The sequence below is a fragment of the Rhododendron vialii genome, chromosome 9a (assembly GCF_030253575.1).
Source record: "Rhododendron vialii isolate Sample 1 chromosome 9a, ASM3025357v1".
Taxonomy (NCBI): Eukaryota; Viridiplantae; Streptophyta; class Magnoliopsida; order Ericales; family Ericaceae; genus Rhododendron; species Rhododendron vialii.
In genome coordinates, this window is record NC_080565.1 from 1,534,798 (window position 1) to 1,554,683 (window position 19,886).

At 37.4% G+C, this 19,886-nt stretch overlaps 2 protein-coding genes across 2 annotated transcripts; both read right to left on the minus strand.

Annotated features, from left to right (window-relative positions):
• Positions 1-1,494: 1,494 nt before the first annotated feature.
• LOC131300690 (stearoyl-[acyl-carrier-protein] 9-desaturase, chloroplastic-like) lies at positions 1,495-6,471 on the minus strand. Its single transcript, XM_058326646.1, has 4 exons — positions 6,306-6,471; positions 3,581-4,085; positions 2,394-2,644; positions 1,495-1,825 (listed from the first exon to the last, which is right to left on the minus strand). The coding sequence occupies exons 1-4, from the start codon at positions 6,434-6,436 to the stop codon at positions 1,525-1,527; spliced, it is 1,188 nt and encodes a 395-aa protein (XP_058182629.1). The 5' UTR covers positions 6,437-6,471; the 3' UTR covers positions 1,495-1,524.
• A 4,409-nt stretch (positions 6,472-10,880) lies between these two features.
• Positions 10,881-14,227, minus strand: LOC131300692 (stearoyl-[acyl-carrier-protein] 9-desaturase, chloroplastic-like). Its single transcript, XM_058326648.1, has 3 exons — positions 14,048-14,227; positions 12,915-13,418; positions 10,881-11,923 (listed from the first exon to the last, which is right to left on the minus strand). Exons 1-3 carry the CDS (start codon positions 14,173-14,175, stop codon positions 11,371-11,373), a joined length of 1,185 nt encoding a protein of 394 aa, XP_058182631.1. The 5' UTR covers positions 14,176-14,227; the 3' UTR covers positions 10,881-11,370.
• Positions 14,228-19,886: the final 5,659 nt, after the last annotated feature.

Consider the following 19,886-nt stretch of genomic DNA (forward strand, 5'->3'; position numbering starts at 1 on the left):
TTTTGTTTGATTTCTCTCTGCCTAGTCTCGGATGGGATTTCATATCGGCACCTAGTGTTGATTGGCTTTTGCAAGGTGTCCTGTAATCCCGGATTAGGTAGTTTAGTGCACTCTTGTATTTTGCGATGTAATCTTTGCATTCGGGCTTGAAATGAATTGACTGATCGATTAAAAAAAAAAATGTAAAACGTTTTTTCAAGAGCCCTTGTGAAAAATCAGCTCAATCTGATATCTATAGATGCTAGATCCAATCATCAAACTTTTCATTCGATTTTCAGAATAATAAAATGTTAAATGATTGGATCAAGTACCTATAAGTATCGGATTGAGCTAATTTTTCGTGAGGGCAATAAAAAAAATATTTTACATTTAATGAATGACTTGAATTGTTTGTCTAAGACCTGTAGTGGGCCCGACACAAAAATTTGTGCTGGATCTGCGTACAACAAGTTTGTGTCAATAGACTTATTGTAAATTGTATTGTTTCATAGCACTGTTATCCTAGAGCCACCGCCCCATCCCATCCCAATTTTAAACCGACCGGCACACAGAGTCCTCTACACATATCGTGTATCTATACATATCAAATTGGGAAAATGACGGCCAAAGACGCGTTTTGATAATTAATACCCGCCAAGAACATTTTCAATATTAACAAATGTTCTTAGCTTGTCCTTGGCGGGTATTAATTATCAAAACACGACCTGAGTCGTCATTTTCTCTATCAAATTGAGCTGATTTTTCACGAGGCCCACTTGGCTTTTTCTTTTAAATTATTGAACAGTTTGCATCATCCGTGCGGAACTCAAAGTGGGTTCCACGTGTTGGTCGGTGCAAAATGGGGATGGGATGGATCGGTGGCTCTAGCAGCTCCCTTCGCAGCATTACAATTCTAGCCTTAACAATTTCACTTCTAAGCCCGCGTGGATAACAGGACCAAAATTCATAAGCCCAATTCTATTGCTTTTTTTTTTTTTGGAAGTTAATTCTATTGCTATCTTGTTTTCTCCACCAAATAAATGCTAGTAAATCTTCGTGCAATCCTTTGTAAGACCTTCAATTTGCACGATTTTCAAAGGCCTACAAACAAAAATATATCAAATAACAATATAAATGGACTGACAAAGTGTAAATTAGGTGGATTAAATTGGTGCATTCTAACACCTATCTCAAGACAACTTTTTTTTTTTTAGATGCTTTTAACTATTTTTAGTTTTTTCTTTTGCCAAGCAATTGTATAAAATCAAAATATTCATTAAATCCATCAAAACACAATTTATATCTGTAATTCAAAAATCATAAATTGAATCCAACAAAACACACTTAAAATCCAATTTTAATAGTCCGGTGAAAAACAACTTTATTAAAATGCATAAATAAACTTCTATGATGCACTTCCAAGGTCTTCATCTATAGACCTTCAGCTTCCTATCCAACACTTTTTTGCCCCTTGACCTACGAAACATACTTGTTCCTAATTGCTCCATGTTTTTTTTTTTGTGGCAAGAGAGTTGCAGTAGGCCCTCAGATCTTCACTTCTTTATCGAAGATCCAGCTAAACGGAACATACCGTGCTTCTTTTGCCCTGCCTGGAGCCAGCCGCCTAATTCTCTGAGGCAACCCGCAAACATAATCCTGGGCTTTTCGTCCCTCCGAAGAAAGCCCAGTTATGTCCTCCACCTTCCACCTCCCAACCAGAAACTCCAATATATCCGCGTAGTCCTTGGCGGTGTAGACTCCAAGCTTCTGAGCCACGGACGAGAAATGGTCAAACAGATTGTCATCGCGACCATCGTACATCAAGTGGGCTGGCATAGTTATTTTTGTTGGGAAACCGAATCCCCAAGACCCAGTAATGACGCGTACAGATTAGACAACAAAAATTGTAAAACCCTATAAAGCGGAATTAGGGTTCTACCTCAACTCCCTGCTACACGAACGCTGGTTGAACTTGTTATAGCACGTCTTGCCATAAACCACGAATACTGCTCGACCGTACCTTACGATCTTCTATCGTATTCCCTGCACGTCTAGAACACGAACCAAGTGTGGACTCTTTCGTGATCTGTTTGCTCTCTCTAAGCCTGCCTCTATTTACTGAATAATAGAAAAACATTCATCCTGACCTAAAGAGCATAACGTGTATATATAGGGCTACGATAGGGACCTAAGGAGTAATAAGTCTGGGCTCCCAGTGAAAATAAGAAAACTTAATCCCACCAGGATTTTATTTCTTATTTCACTAATTATAATTCACCCCACTACAGAATTATAATTGTACTCCCGTCCTTATCTCAATTATATTACAAGCTCCATGATATTAAATACTCATTTATCTCCCCACATTAAGATTACAGATACCCGTTGATTAAAATAAATTACTAACAATTTTCTTCCTCATCATGTCGGCCATAGCCAGCACGGTTGCATCAGGGTCGATCTCAAAGAGCTTTTCGACTATCTTGGTGTAAGTGGTCTCGTGGCGCTTCTCATCAGAGGCAATGCTCCCGCAAATTTGAGCCAACTTCGAGTCCCCGTACTCTTTAGCATGCCGTGCTGTGTTCCCGTGAGAGATAAAAGTTGCTCGTTCTTGGAACGACGTGTAGATGAAACAGAGGTAGGGACTGTTTTCGAATCCTGGATCCTGAAACAAGGCAAAGAAGGCCGTCCACCAGTAAATATCAGAGGTGAGGGTACGCTTATGCTGGATTAGAACTCGATCGGAGTCCAAATATATTGTTGTTCTTCTACAATTAAAATCAGGAATTAAGTTTGGCAGTATAGTACTTGGAGAGTGTTATAGCCTAACTTGACTGAGCAAAAAGAAGTGTTCCTCTCTAATTAGCATAGTAGGGAAAACCCTGCTTTCAAGAACTTAAATGTCTGCTTCTTCCCGTAGATGTAAGAAGAGGGTAGGACTAGGTAATGTTTCGCAATGTAATTCTGATGTAGAACACATATATGAAGGCCCAATTCCATGATCGATGTTTAATTTCCGATTATTCGATTTGGCAAAATTCGGACGAGTTCGGACTAGGCAACTTCGTGGGCTGACTTATTTTCGCGATTCGGTCATTACACACCACCCTAAGTCGTGAGTGATGGTGTTTTTTTTAGCCTAATTCCTTCGTTTAGACCTTCAATTTACTTTTAGAAAAATTTTGATTCATTTATAACTTTTAAACCGTAAGTCCTTATTAGTTGGTTCTTTTTGAGAAAGTCCTATTTTTCTTTCCGTTTTCAATTTTAGGAAAAAAATTTGGGACTTTTTATTTTCAAACTTTATTTTTAGGGTTTTTAGGGTTTCGGGCCTATAAAAGGGTTGTAACCTAATGTTTGCCTCACATTTTCATCAATAATATTACAGACTTTGTCTTTCTTCTTGTGGATTCAAGAAATTGATCGTAGCTACAAGTTCCTATATTGTTTGGATTAATATGCTAACTATAATCTCTTGTGAATTCTACTGTGTCAAATTCAAATATTGACCAAAGCCTAATCGCTAAGTTGACATAGACAAAAGGGGGAATAAAAAAGAGCCAAGAAACAGCTGAAAAATTATTGGAAGCATGCATCTTACCATTCCCGACCCAATCAGATACTGAATTGTCTTCTCAATTTGCCTCATGTTTACTCGTCCACATAGGTAGAGGTACTTATTGAGAAGATCGCCATGCCTGTTTTCTTCAGCAGTCCATCCCCTAGTCCACACTGCCCAAGAAGTGAGGCTCGCCCCCGTTTCGTCCCTAGTACCATCTGTAGTATTTAGCATTGTTTGGTAAGTAGGAAGTGCTTCTTCTGTGATCATGTCTCCAACCAAAACAACGAAGTAATCGTCCGGAATCTCCTTTGCCCTTTCCCTTAATTCCCTGACTTGATCATGAAATCCATCGGAAGCAGGATCGGGCAGGAAATCCTGCGGTTGCCAGCATTTCTCCACTGGCTTTAAATGAACCAAGATGTTCTGCTCGGCCCAATCCTCCAGGTTTTTAAAGATCTCCATCTTTTCGGGTGGCATTGAGTGAGTTACTTGAACATGAACCTCGCGAGGAGGGCTGAAAGGCTTCTTGAGACTCTCAACCTCTCTAAATAAGACAAGACAGGAACGGAATTCGATGCTTTGATTTCAGTTTGGGTACAAGGCAAGGCCGATACAATTAATGGATCAATGATCAAAAGCATATAAGCACAGTTTTACTACAAAAAAAAGAAAGAAAAGGAGTATGAAAATTAGTGCATTGAGTGGTTTGAAAATTAGTACATTGATATATAGGGAAGCAAGCATATAGAGATAGATTTCAGACGAGGGATTCGAGCTCCCTGCCCTTAAATCTGAGAATTAATTCACCGTTAGAATTGACTGTCAAATATAATGGCCCATGCATTTGAATCTTTAAAGAAGATGCGTACGTACCCAAAACAAATACATACTTCACATTCTCAGTAGAACCCTTCTATGGGAACCTACCATCGGTGCGGTGCGAAGATCGGCACGCGCGCGGAGCTCACTCTAGGTCCCGCATGGATAATCTGAGCTATTCAATAATTCTAAAATAATTTTTCGAGTGGGCCCACGAAAAATCAGCTCAATACTATAAGTGAGTGTAGGTGCTTGATTCTTGGACCTGGATTATTCGTGCAAGACCGGGAGTTGGCCCTGCGTGCCGATCTGTGCATGGTTGGTGCTTATTGGAAATTTTTTTTCCATTATGTAGGCCTAAACTTTTAGTTTAAAATTTGTATAGAGTTATTCTACAATTGTTGGTGCTTTTTTATTATTTTAGCTGAAAATCCTACAAAATTATGCAATTTTGAGACCTATGCCAAGTTGTGACTTCAGACATTTTTCAATATCATGATTAGGCCGGTTTTATCATTTCTATGATTATGATGGTATTGAAAATGTCTTCAATTTTTGTTATTAAATTAAATAAGTTGTTCGTTCTAAACATTGGAAAGTATATAATTATATACTAAAAAAATAAAAGGGTCTTATTAGTGTTAACCCGAACGTCGGGTCCAGAACACGACACGATTTTAAACAGATTGGGTTAGTGTCAAGCTATTTGACACATAATGCTGAAAATGTCCTTGGCGGGTATTAATTATCAAAACACGTTCTTAGCCGTCATTTTCCCTTTATTTTAACAATTGTTTTGACAAGAACCCAAAAAGACACAAAATATGAAACGACACGATATGAACATGACTGGACACGATACGATGCCCACCCCTAGTTACAATTGACAGTCAAATAATGGCCCATGCATCTAAATCTTGAAAGAAGATGCTTATGTACCCAAAACAAACACATTCTCAGTAGAGCCCTTCTATGGGAACCTACCATCTGTGCACCGTCGGTACGTGCACAGATCGGCACGCAGAACCCATTCCGGTTCCACAGGGAATAATCCGAGCTATTCAATAATTGCAAAATAATTTTTCAAGTGAGTCCGCGAAAAATCAGCTCAATATGATAAGTGAGTGCAAGTGTTGATCCCTGGACTCGGATTATCTGTGCAGGGCAAGGAGTGTACCCCGCGTGCCAATCTGTGCAAGGTCGGGGCTTATATGGTCCGAGCCGTTCAATAATTGTTAAATAATTTTCTAAGTTGGCCCGCGAAAAATTAGCTCAATATGATAATTAATAATTTTTTCGAGTGGCCCGCGAAACGTAGATCAGCTCAATACGATAAGTGAGTGTAGGTGCTTGATCCTTGGACTTGGATTATCCGTGCGGGACCAAGAGTGGCCCCGCATGCCGATCTTTGTACAGTCGGTGCTTATATGATCGGTTCCCATAGCTTTTTTCGTTCTCAGCAAAACACTTACTCACGACTTACGTGTCACGATTCATTTGACATTTAGCCGAAACTGACATAAAGATCGGAGCATACCCATGCAAATTCCACCATTCCAGAGCCAAATTTTTGTTTGGATTAAAAAGTCAAGTATTTTTTTTTTTGTCTTTATTCTTTTCTTTTTTTTGCGTTCGTTCATTTTGCATCAAATTTTTTTGATTTATTGATTCTTCTCGTCAAGGAGAATCGAAAAACTAAAAAATTATTTTATGAGTTTCGATCAAATTTTCTTACTTTTTCGATACATCTCAACAAGACGAATTAATAATCTACAAAAGTTTGACGTAAAATTAACAACTATAATTTTTTTTATTTGAATAAAGACAAATAAATAAGTCGTTTTGACCTATTAGGAGCAAAGTACCACAAACCCAGATAGAAAAATAGACAATTGATTAAAGAAGAATGATAGAGTAAAATTCAAAGGAGGTGAGAAAAACTAACGTGGAGCCGGAGCTGAGGGTGGCCGAGGCCCTGAGAAACTTGGGAGATCTGAGATTTGCCTTGGGGGGAATAGCAAAAGAAGGGTACTTGTGGGAACATTTCAAGGTGATGGGATTGAGGTTCAGAGCCATTTTTTCCTTTCTTTCTTCTTTCTTGTTGCTCGAGAGGGTTTTTTTTTTCACTCACTGGGAGAATGGAGAAATTAATAGAGAAGAGAAGAGAGAAGAGGAGATTTTCTTCTTGTTATGAAGTGGGGTCATTATGTGCATGTGAGTGTTTTGGAACAAGAAAGTAGTACTTGGAATTGAAGTTGAGGAGAAATTTTCGGGGCCCAAGGAGTGCATCTGGGCCGTTCAATTTAGTTTTGGACAGCTCAAATTTGGATAGAAAAAAGAGAGAGAAAGAGGAGAGAGAGTACTGGTGGGGTTACAGGAGAGAGCGTTTCTATTTGAGCCGTTCAACACACTTTTGGATGGCCCGGATACGCTGCTTGGACACTATGTGGGCACAGCCATGTGTTAGTTTTACGTCAAATTTTTGTGACTTATTTATTCGTCTTGGCGAAAGAAATCGAAAATTACCAATTTTTTTTTTATTGAAACTCATATTTTTTTTAAAAAAGACAAAAAAAAAAAAAAAGAAGTGAAAAAGCTATATAAAGACAAAAAAAAAAAGTCACTCTTGATTTTTTAATCCAAACCCATCCTAAAACACCAGAAAACTAAGAACTAGTTACTCTTGATTTTTTTGGCCGTTCAAAAAAAAATAGATACTCTTGATTTTTTTTATCCAAACCCACTCTTGATTTTTTTATCCATACCCACTCTTGATTTTTTTTGACAAGGAGACTGAATTAAATGAAGTAGTTACTTTTCCCAAAAATAAAAGACTGAATTAAATGAACAAAAAACTAAAGACAAGTAAAGGCTATTTTTTGCTAGCAGTATTCAGAAATCTGTGCATGGGATGGAATCCACCAGTCAGTCAATCACTCTCTCTCTCTCTCTCTCTCTCTCTCTCTTTGGGTGTTCGGATCAACTTACCACGCCTCAGCTAATCGTCTCTCCAGTCTGGTGAAAGGCAGAGCATTCACGCCGGAACTATGAAATTCAACAGAAATTACTTATGGTGGTTTGATCCTAAGAATCGAATCCTAATCAATTGCATAGGATACAAATCTATCATCCAACCGGACTACCTTTTAGGGCTTCCCGGTTCTCTCTCTCTCTCCCTCATGAAATAAGAAACCAGAAAACGACTCAAGTTAAAAGAAGTTGTTACTTTTCTAAAAAAAATAAAGACTGAATTAAATGGAAAGAAAATAGTAAAGACAAGAAAAGGCTATTTTTTTCTAGCAGTTTTCAAAAATCGCTTTACATATTGCAAGGAGTTTTAAAACGTTTTACGTTTGATATTTTTTGGAACTCCGTTAAATGTGGACATTTAAAGGGAAAATATCCCATATTTTACAAAAATAAATAAGAAAATTTTCATTTCTTATAGAATGATCAACGTTCTTCTTTCTGATTGGCATCCGCACAACAATAAATAAAGGTATTTACTAAAAAAGAGAGAGGATAATTTGAACTTACACCCCTTATACTATCACCAATTTAAAGATACATCCCTTGTACTTCAAATTTAAGAACTTAGAGCATCCACGGTGGAATAATTAAAACAAAAGGTTGCTAAAGTTAGCAATGTTTATTCAAAAAATTGCTTACATTGAAATAACTAAACTTAACAACCTCTTAGCAACTTATCAAATTTTGGCTTTTAAATAATCAAAACTAGCAACATTTTGCCAATAATCAAATTTAGCGAACTCTACATTTTCTCAATCAAGTATACCTATCATTACACAAAAATCTTCTCTCTCAACAATGTTTTCAAAAAATAATTATAAAAAACTATTCTTACTATTCTTTTCAGAAACTTTTTCTAAAAAAAAAAAACCCATCTTTATATGAACTATATTTATTTAATTTTTTTATAAAAACTGTTTCTTCAATTTTTTTAAAAACTATTTTTTTTTAAAAATTGTATTGACACAAAATTATTTTTACACATTTTTTTTCATAAACTATTTTTTTACCCAACTATTTTTAACTTAAACTGTTTTTTTCTTCCAAAAACTGTTTTTTTTCAAGAACAAATTTTTTTTTTAATTTTTTTAACATAAACAGTTTTTCAAAAGATTTACGTGAAATGAAGGGGAAAAGTTTGGAGAAAACTCAGGGAATGAAGCAATGGTCCCATTGGTTTTGATTATGAGCAAAAAATAACCAATATGAGATATGACATTACTAACTTTAGCAACCTTTACATGGATAATCAAAATCTGATATGGTATATTTTGATTATTCACTTTTGCTTATTCTACTGCGTATGCTCTTACACCCCTATGCTTTCAAGTGAAAAAAATGGGAATTTGCACTTTTGCCCCCCTGTAATTTTACCTACAAGGGGCGTAAATGCTTAAATTTAAAGTACATGAGGTGTATCTTTAAATTAGTGATAGTACAGGGTGTGTAATTGCAAATTTCCAAAAAAAAAAAAAACACATGAAATTAAAGGTTTGTAATCTTGCATATCAAAGAAAATATTATGTGATGATAAAAAAAAGAAAAAGAAAATACTATGTGGAAAGAGAATAAAGGACGCGAACACCGTTTTTTTTTTTTGCGAGAACATTTTTTCTATTAAATGGGGATGCTGTCGAGCAGCTCCCTGCAGAGCAGTTGATCTGGCCGTTTATGTGCACTGCGCCATAGGAATTTAGTGATACTTTGTATTTGGTGCTTCAAAATTTGTGATTTTGGTGGTAAAATCTTTCGATTTCATTATTGAAGCAGATCGAAGTTGTTATTTGTGATTTCAATAGTGAAGCAGATTGATCTTCTGTTGTGATTCTTCTTCTTCTTTGGCTGTCTTTGTTTATGATTACGTAAACTGGGGTTGGGGGAGGGTGGATGATGAGGGGTAATATGGCCAAAATTCAGCCGAATTATTTATGGACTGGGTTCAAACCATCCATATTTAATCTCCCAAGCCTGATTAATTAGTCCGAGGCAGAACTAATCTGGGTATGGAAATGGACCGATATGTGTAAGTGTTCGATTTAATCTTTTCATTTTTCATCCAATCTTCCAATTTTTCATGATTTTTAAAAAATAGGCAAATTAGATCGAGTACCTACACATATCAGATTGAACTAATTTTTCACGACGCTCACTCAATTTTTTCTTTTAAATTATTGAACTGTTCGGATCATCCGTGTGAGACCCAGAGTGGACCCTGCTTGCCAGTCGATGGAAAATCGGGAAGAGGTGAGTCGGTGGCTCTAGCAGGTCCCTTCATAGCATAACAATTCTAGCAGTAACAATTTCACTTCTAATAAGCCCATGTGGATAACAGGTGCAAAATTCATAAGCCCAATTCTATTTCTATCTTGTTTTCTCCACCAAATAAATGCTAGTTAATCTTCGCGGCAACCTTCGTAAGACCTTTCAATTTGCATGTTTTTGCACTCACCTACAAACATCACAAAACACTACTCACCTACAAATATATCAAGTAACAATGTAAATAGAGATAATGTGGGAGCGATCAGATTGTTGAAAGCATTCGAGCTTGTTTAAATGGATGGCGTAATGTGGACTCATCTGCAGCTAATCGAAGGCTGTTTGAGGCTTGGAGGGTTCCTTTTTTTGTTTTCAGATTTGTGTAACAATCTCGTATAGTCGTTTATTTATTTTTTTGATCAGGTATAGTCGTTTGTTTACCTTGCCCTTTGTTGGGTAGGAGTTTTGGTCTTTTCTCGTATAGTCTGTTGGAGTTCAAGGCCTTTCCCTTGCTCCTTTTCTCCTTTCTTTTGGTTGGTTATAAAATACTTAACTTTCTAAAAACAAAAAATAATGTAAACGGATTGACAAAGCGTAGATTAGGTAGATTAAATTGGTGCTTTTCAACACCAAACACAAGACAACCTTTTTTCTTAGTTTTTACTATTTTAAGTTTTTTCTTTTGCCAAAAAATTGTATGAAAATATTCATTGAATCCATCAGAACACAATTTATATCCGTTATTTACAAATCATAAATTGAATCCAACAAAACACAAAGAAAATCCTATTTTAATGGTCCGGTGAAAAATAGGCAAATGGACAAGAAAAACTGTTAACAACTACTAAGACCATGCTTTTGTTTGGAGAAATTAAGTCACATAAATTTAATAGATATTTATGCATGTAATTTTATTCCAACCCTAGCAACTAATTTAGCCCAACATAATTATAACTGAAATGAAAGATAATAATTCGAAACAACTTTATTAAAATGCATAAATAAACTTACAAACAATTGTTCTTGATTTAATTTCTTCCTCATCATGTCAGCCATGACTAATAAACTTACAAACAGTCACTAATATTTGTACTAATGGCATAACCATTAGTTGACTAAATTAATGGAGATAGAAGTAGTGGATGGAGTAAATGAGAAATGGGATGGAAATTGAGAGAAGGACGAAAAAATTGGGAAAGAGGGAAACGAATATGGGGTATCAGATCAGATATATATAAGGTTGTGCGTAGACTATGGCATGAAAAATTATAACATGCTCTTTATGGTGGTGCAATTCCGAAAAATTATTCGGTGCTTTGTGCTGCAACATAAAAAACAACAAGAAACTTCTATGATGCGCTTCCAAGATCTTGATCTCTAGACCTTTTAGCTTCCTACCAAACACTTTTTTGCCCCTGGAGCTGCAAAACATACTTGTTCCAAATTGCTCCATGTTTACTACTTCTACTAGTTTTTTTTTTTGGTAAACCAGGAACATAACATAAACTAATTAAGAGTCATACAATAATCTAGGGTACTCGACCCCATTTCGGCCATCGCAGAAATGCGAAATAATATAATTTCAAGCAACATCGAATTATGAAAGTCTAAGCCATCATTGAAAACCATAGCTTCACTTGTATATCTAAGCCATCATCGATGGTCACCTGTTCTATTATTTCAATTTCTGATTTTTGTGGCAAGAGAGTTGCAGTAGGCCCTTAGATCTTCACTTCTTTATCGAAGATCCAGCTAAACGGAACATACCGTGCTTCTTTTGCCCTGCCTGGAGCCAGCCGCCTAATTCTTTGAGGCAACCCACAAACAAAATCCTGGGCTTTTCGTCCCTCCGAAGAAAGCCCAGTTATGTCCTCCACCTTCCACCTCCCAACCAAAAACTCTAAGATATCAGCGTAGTCCTTGCCGGTGTAGACTCCAAGCCTCTGAGCCACGGACGAGAAATGGTCAAACAGATTGTCATCGTGACCATCGTACATCAAGTGGGCCGGCATAGTTATTTTCTTCCTCATCATGTCGGCCAGAGCCAGCACGGTTGCATCCGGGTCGATCTCAAAGAGCTTTTCGACTATCTTGGTATAAGCAGTCTCGTGGCGCTTCTCATCAGAGGCAATGGTCCCGCAAATTTGAGCCAACTTCAAGTCCCCGTACTCTTTGGCATGCCGAGCTGTGTTCCCGTGGGAGATAAATGTTGCTCGTTCTTGGAACGACGCGTAGATGAAACCGAGGTAGGGACTGTTTTCGGTTCCAGGATCCTGAAACAAGGCAGAGAAGGCCGTCCACCAGTAAAAATCAGAGGTGAGGATACGCTTATGCCGGATTAGAACTCGGAGTCCAATTAAAATCAGGAAGTAAGTTTGACAGTATAGTTGGAGAGTGTTATAGCCTAACTTGACTGAGCAAAAAGAACTGTTCCTCTCTAATTAATTAGCATAGTAGGGAAAACCCTGCTTTCAAGAACTTAAATGTCTGTTTCTTCTTTCATATTCAAAAAAAAAATGTCTGTTTCTTCCCGTAGATGTAAGAAGACGGTAGAACTAGGTAACATTTCTCAATGTAATTCTGACGTAGAACGCATGAAGGCCCAATTTCAAGATTAGCTGGACTGTGCCAAGTCTCGGAAGTCCAAACGATGTTTTAGTTTCCGATTACCCGATTTGGCAAAATTTGGACAAGCTCGAAATAGGCAACTTGGTGGGCTGACTTATTTTCGCGATTCGGTCATTCCACACCACCCTAAGTTGTGATTGATGGTATTTTTTTAGCCCAATTCATTCGTTTAGGCTTTCAATTTACGTTTTTTGCCGTTTTAGAAAAATTTTGATTCATTAATAATTCTTAAACCATAATTCCTTATTAGTTGGTTCTTTTTAGAAAAATCTTGTTTTTCTTCATGTTTTCAATTTTAGGAAAAGCCCTAAATTTTTGGACTTTTTATTTTTCGATTTTATTTTTAAGGTTTCTAAGGTTTCAGGCCTATAAAAAGGTTGTAACCTAATGTTTGCCTCACATTTTCATCAATAATATTACAGACTTTGTCTTTCTTCAATTCTTGTAGATTCAAGAAATTGCTCATAGCTAAGAGTTCCTATCTCATCTGAATTAGTACGCTAACTAATTTCTTGTGAATTTCGCTACTCAAATTCAAATATTGACCAAAGCCTAATCGCTAAGTTGACATAGACAAAAGGGGGAAAAAAAATAGACAAGAAACAGCTGAAAAATTATTGGAAGCATGCATCTTTCCATTCCTGACCTAATCAGATACTGAAGTGTCTTCTGAATTTGCCTCATGTCTACTCGTCCACATAGGTAGAGGTACTTACTGAGAAGATCGCCATACCTGTTTTCTTCAGCAGTCCAAGCCCTAGTCCACACTGCCCAAGAAGTGAGGCTCGCCCCCGTTTCGTCCCTAGTACCATCTCCGGTATTTAGCATTGTTTGGTAAGTAGGAAGTGCTTCTTCTGTGATCATGCCTCCAACCAAAACAACGAAGTAATCGTCCGGAATCTCCTTTGCCCTTTCCCTTAATTCCATGACTTGATCATGAAATCCATCGGAAGCGGGATCGGGAAGAAAATCCTGTGGTTGCCAACATTTCTCCACTGGCTTTAAATGAACCAAGATGTTCTCCTCGACCCAACCCTCCAGGTTCTTAAAGATCTCTATCTTTTCGGGTGGCATTGAGTGTGTTACTGGAACATGAACCTCGCGAGGAGGGCTGAAAGGCTTCTCGAGACTCTCAACCTCTCTAAATAAGACAGGAACGGAATTAGATGCTCAGTTTGGGTACAAGGCAAGGCCAAGACAATGGATCAATGATGAGAAGCATATAAGCACAGTTCTACTACAAAATACTATGAAAATTAGCATATAAGCACAGTTTTACTTTTTTATGTTTGTAAAAAGAGAGAGCCAGAGAGAGGGAGAGGGAGAGAGAGAGCCATGGGAGAGGGAGTGAGAGACGTGGGGAGGGGATAGATACGGAGAAAATATTATTCTACGTCCATGGAGTACTGTTATGTAGTTCTTAAACTCATTTTCCAATCACACGTATGTCTTTCGATACATATAACAGGAACACTGCTAGTGCACATCAAACACGAGACTGAAAAAAATTAAACAATTTTTTTATCAACTAGTGTTGTGCCCATTAGATATACGAAGTTGAAAGAAACACCAATGTGATTTTTTTGTCCCGTGCTTAGAACAGGCACAATGCTAGTATATATATCGAGGAAATCTTGTTTACAGAGCAGTTGTAAACAAGTATTTTTATTTTCAATCCGGGTAGTCCAATGTCGAAACGGACGATTGAAATCACTCAGCTTCGTACATAAGTAGATATATGTATTCAAATGAGGTGAGAAAAAGACTAACGTGGAGGCGGAGCTGAGGGTGGAGGCCCTGAGAAAATTGGGAGATTTGAGATTTGGCTTCGGGGGAAGAGCAAAAGAAGGGTACTTGTGGGAATATTTCAAGGCGATGGGATAGTGGTTCAGAGCCATTTTCCTTTCCTTCTTCTTTCTTGTTGCTCGAGAGGTTTTCTTCACTGGGAGAATGGAGAAATTAATAGTGAAGAAGAGTTCTTTGTTGTCATTATGGGTGAGAGTTCTGGAACAGGATAGGGAGTGCAATTTTTTTCACCCTCCTCAAAAGAGGGTGAACGTTGCTGCATCTCTTATTGGTTAAAATGGTGTAGGTCTCACCACTGGAATACATTTTTTCATAACTTTATTTTGTGATGGGATTCACTCGATTTCAACCAATAAGAAGGAATGTAATGTTCACCCTCTTTTAAAGAGGGGTAATGATACACCCATCGCACGCGCGCCGGGCCTACTTTGGCCACCGGACGGCCGATCAGCAGAAGTTGAACACTGAGACTTTCGAATTAACGGGTGGTTATTACAAATCTTAATTGATAAGCTACGCAGAACCCTCCTATCCCTATGTTAGATTCTTAATAGAAAAGAGAAGCCGCCTTATCATCAGTGGCGTTGGCGTAGGTTTTCATTACTTTTGCCCAGATTCGTCGAAACAAACGTTCGACTTACCATTGTTAAGCAAATAGCTAGCCTTCCTTTTAAGCGAAGATCAAACTAGTTTTAGCGGAAGATCAATTGTGGATGACAACCGTACCCACACTGGGCATATTCCAACTAAAGCCATACAAATGGCTCTGGAAATCCAGTAGGACACTTGACAAATACAAAAACCTTTAACCGTCGAGCATATGAATATTTTCACCTGCATTACTTGGCATATACACAAACGCTTCTTTCGACTGGCTTTGATAAAAAAAATTCCATATTGAACAGACGGCCGGTAGTTCATAATTCACAGTCATAATTGGCTTGAACTCATACTCCATGGTTAAGTTTTTCACCATTCTTAACCAATACAAGTACTGGAGCTGGGAGAGATCATTTTCTACTTCGACCATCCGTGGTCTAATTGACAAAACTCTAGTCGAATGATTATTTTCATGAGACTCGACTTGCTTTGAGTTTCAAACTTTCAAGCCATTTAAGTTTTATAGTTGCCGGCTCTTCAAAAAATGAATTTTTGCCACCCCTGCAAATTCAATATCCAAAAGGGCAATGGATGGCCATCATCGTAATTAAAACCACCAAACAACCACCCAAATTCAATAGTGGATGCATGGTGGCAGTGGATTGGAAGCAAAAGTACCAAGTACAACGTCCTTGTAGTGGATCGGAAGCAAGCCAAGGCAGTGGATAAAAGTACGAGTATTGCTATATGTACCGACAATGGGGGAGGGAAAATGTACCGACGGCCGCCGGCGGGCCGTCTCCGGCCACCGGAAGGCCGATCCGAACCGTCCAAAAATTTATAAAAAAAAAACCGATGGGCCCAAGCGGGAATCAACGGCATCCGAGGTGTGTAGGGTGCTTGATCCGAGCACCCAATTTTCGTGTATATACACGTATATACATATATACACGAAAAATGGGTGCTCGGATCAAGCACCCTACACACCTCGGATGTCATTGATTCCCGCCCAAGCCCCATCGGTTATTTTTTTTAAAATTTTTGGACGGCTCGGATCGGCCGTCCGGTGGCCGGAGACGGCCCGCCGGCGGCCGTCGGTACGTTTTCCCTCCCCCATGGTCGGTACTCATAGGTTTTCTCTAAAAGTACTAAGATCCTTGTGGATCGGAAGCAAAAGTACCCAAGCCAAGGCAGTGGGTCGGAAGCAGAAGTACGAAGTACGACATCATTGTAGAAGATAGTATCGACAGGCCTTGATTACAGATGGTAGTGGCCTTACGCTCAACTACCACAATTAAGGGTGTTAATGGACATCTTTTGCTCGTTTCTCTTTTGTGGCCATTATTCACAGATTGCTCCAATGAATGGTCAATTAACCTTCACAACGTACCACCGATTATTGATCCGAGACTGCCCCAATAATGGCTTCTTCAACACTAAATCCTTTTGAACTCTTTTTTGTTTTTTCTCTTTTCGACGGCACACATTTTTTTAGTCTGTCATAGCTGGAAACATCCTCTGAGCAGCAAAAGCAGAGTTGATAGTCCCTCCCAAGACATTACCAGAAAAGTAAGGCAAAAAGGAGCACAGTCACGTGTTAGTTTTTTTCCATTAGTGTAATCCACTAGCTTTCACGTTTTGTATATGTGGGACTCCACTATCAGATAAGCCAATGAAGTAATATGGTTCATTACGATAACTAATTAGAATTATAGATTAAGGAAAACTCATGATAATAAAAGAGACCTTGATGGACTAGGTGTCTTTTAATAATTATCTATAAGGCTCTCTTTTTTCCTCTATAAAAGGTAGAATACTCACCTCTTATTCATACGGTTTTTCCATCAATACATCTTGGAATAAAGTCATCTTCAACATACTGTTGTTATACGTGAATTACTGTTATTCTCGCATATTGATTTGCCTTACGGTAAATCGAGTATATAAATATTGTTAATTAATGAAATACTTTATGCCGTTGTGTTATTCTTCATTCGAATAGAAAAAGAAGAGTTTCATAGCATTCAATTGCTTTTAAATTGCCGTCACACGGGCTAGCAATTGAATATAGTAAATCCATTTACTTGTTTTAATTGTTGATTCTTGTTACTTCTAGCAGTATTGAACATGATCTCGATCTCGCATTGTTTATTGTTATTCAAAGTTCACAAGTAAAGGTTTAATCTTGATCTGTAACCTTGATAGTGTTACTGCCATGGATTGATAATGGTAGTCTATATTGATCTTAGTTCGTTATTTTAATTTCTACGTACACATTCTATTGGGGTTATTGGTTGCATGATGATTGAGTAAACCGGTTTATGCTAAATTTATTTAATCTTTGCCGATTAAATTACCGTTTTTTTTATCATGATTATAGGACTGAAAAAATCACATTACCGCATCTTTTATGTATTCGTGATTTTATTTTATGTGGTCAGTAATAAAGGGAAATATCATGATCACATGCTTAGAAAGGATTAGTCTATTTTTGCAGATAATGTTTTCTGCAATAATGAATGATTATTTTGAAGCATTTAATTGGGAAAGTTTTTCTATTACTGTGTTATTGTATATGTGAGAGTTATGGTTATATTGAATATCATTGAACGGATAATCAATCACATAAAAGAATACTTAATTGTATATTTTATTTTTCAGTAGTAGTGATTGAATAAAAGAATGACATCCTTATAACTCGAATAAAAGAATAGAGTATATCATTGGTTAGTTTAATATTCATAGGAATTACTAATTTGGTAGTCACCAAAGTGGCCTAGGTTAGTGAAACTTATAATTATTAAACTACATCAAAGTTTTGTTAAAAGAATGGGACTAGGCCCAAAGGAGAGTCACATTTAAATAATTATAAACTGGGTAGGGTGAGTAATTTATGTAACTTAGCGGGTTAGGATTGGATATCCAAAGATAACATGACTAACTTGATGAGCTGTATAAATTATTTAGACCTACTTAGGTGATTATGTTGCACCTAATTAATGAGTGAACAATAGGTATGCTTAGGTTTCGCCCAAAGGAGGACCTCGGTGATGTCAATAGTTCATCATTATAAATTATTTAGACCTATGTATGTGATTATGTTGCACTTAATTAATGAGTGAACAATAGGTATGCTTAGGTTTCGCCCAAAGGAGGACCTATGTGATGTCAATAGTTCATCATTATAAATGTTTACAATTCTCAAAGTTTCTTATTAAGTATTGTCCTATTTTATTTCAGTTACAGTTCCTGTTTCACTGCACTCTCATGCATCCAATGTTCCAACCCTCACTGGACCAAATTTTTTGAAATGGTCTGAGCATATTCAGTTCACACTGGGTGTATTAGACCTTGATATGGCTTTACTTGTTGAAAAACCTGCAAAAATTACTGATGAAAGTTTCGAGGATCAAATGTTCAATTTCAATTCATGGGAAAGGTCGAACAGGTTCAGTTTAATGTTCATGAAGATGACCATTGCGAATAACATCAAAACCTCCCTACCACAGAATACTAATGCACTAGAATACTTAAAGGCTGTGGAAGACCGTTTTAAATCTGCTGATAAGTCACTCACTGGCACAATTATGGCTGAATTAACCACCATGAAATGTGATGGTAGTCGTGGAGTTCAAGAGCACATCTTGAACATGTCTGACAAAGCTGCAAAACTTACAACCTTGGGAATCAAAGTGGATGAGTCCTTCCTTGTTCAGTTTATACTCAACTCATTTCCAGCACAGTTTGGCCCATTCAAAATTCACTATAACACCAATAAAGACAAGTGGAGTTTGAATGAGCTAACTAACATGTGTGTTCAGGAGGAAGTGAGATTGAGAGGGGAAGGGCGTCACACTGCATTGGCAGTGACTCAAGTTGCTATGAAGAAAAAGGGTAAAGCAAAGAAGTATCCACCAAAGAAAGCCAATGGACCTGGGGAAAGTAGCCAGGCTCATGGAAATAATGGTTTCACAGTCAAGTGTCACTTTTGTGGCAAGAAGGGACATGCGAAGAAGGACTGTAACAAGCGTAAGGCTTGGTTCGAAAAGAAGGGTAATAATCTTTCTTTTGTATGTTACGAATCAAATCTTGCTGAAGTTCCTTCTAATACTTGGTGGAATGATTCTGGTGCTACGACTCACATTACGAATTTCTTGCAGGGATACCTTTCAACCCAGAAACCGGAGGAAAGTGAGAGATTTGTCTTTATGGGGATCCGTCTCAAGGCTGAAGTGGTAGCTGTTGGTACCTATCGCTTGGTTTTAGAGACGGATCATCAAATAGATCTTGAAGACACTTTTTATGTTCCCTCTATTTCTAGGAATTTGGTTTCTTTATCTAGATTAGATTGTTCTGGATATTCAGTTTCATTTGGTTGTCGAAAACTCAAATTGATGTTTAATTCAATAATGGTTGGTTCTGGTGATTTATATGATGGTTTATATAAAATTGCCTTGAATCATGAGTTTGCACGATCATTAGTGACCCTGCATTCGGATGTTGGTTTAAAACGTGGTCGAATTGATGAAAAATCATTTACCCTGTGGCATAGACGATTGGGGCATATCTCCAAAGATAGAATTGATAGATTGGTGAAGAATGGGATTTTAGAAGACCTAAATTTCACTGATTTTGAAATTTGTGTGGATTGCATTAAGGGAAAGCAAACCAAACACACAAAGAAAGGTGCCACTAGAAGCAATGCACTTCTTGAGATAATCCATACTGATATTTGCGAAAGTCATATTCCATGTTTTACTGGACAAAAATACTTTATCACCTTTATAGATGACTTCTCACGTTATGGTTACGTATATCTAATTCATGAAAAGTCTCAAGCCGTTGACATCCTTGAGGTGTACACTACTGAGGTCGAGAGACAATTAGATAGAAAAGTCAAAATAGTGAGGTCAGATAGAGGTGATGAGTTTTATGGAAAATATGATGAGTCAGGCCAAAATCTTGGCCCATTTGCCAAACTATTAGGCCGGTTTTATCATTTCTATGATTATGATGGTATTGAAAATGTCTTCAATTTTTGTTATTAAATTAAATAAGTAGTTCGTTCTAAACATTGGAAAGTATATAATTATGACCGTGCTTTTGTTTGGAGAAATTAAGTCACATAAATTTAATAGATATTTAAGCATGTAATTTTATCCCAACCCTAGCAACTAATTTAGCCCAACATAATTATAACTGA

Excerpts from the sequence above, each read along its gene's own strand:
- LOC131300690 (XM_058326646.1), bottom strand. The coding sequence starts at position 6,436 with ATGGCTCTGAACCTCAATCCCATCACCTTGAAATGTTCCCACAAGTAC. Across the intron at positions 2,645-3,580 it reads ATCTGATTGGGTCGGGAATG|GATCCAGGATTCGAAAACAG; the intron begins GTAAGATGCATG and ends GCCTTGTTTCAG. Across the intron at positions 1,826-2,393 it reads ATGGCCGACATGATGAGGAA|AAAAATAACTATGCCAGCCC; the intron begins GAAAATTGTTAG and ends CGGTTTCCCAAC.
- LOC131300692 (XM_058326648.1), bottom strand. The coding sequence starts at position 14,175 with ATGGCTCTGAACCACTATCCCATCGCCTTGAAATATTCCCACAAGTAC. Across the intron at positions 13,419-14,047 it reads ACCCTCAGCTCCGCCTCCAC|AGAGGTTGAGAGTCTCGAGA; the intron begins GTTAGTCTTTTT and ends TGTCTTATTTAG. Across the intron at positions 11,924-12,914 it reads TATCTGATTAGGTCAGGAAT|GGATCCTGGAACCGAAAACA; the intron begins GGAAAGATGCAT and ends TGCCTTGTTTCA.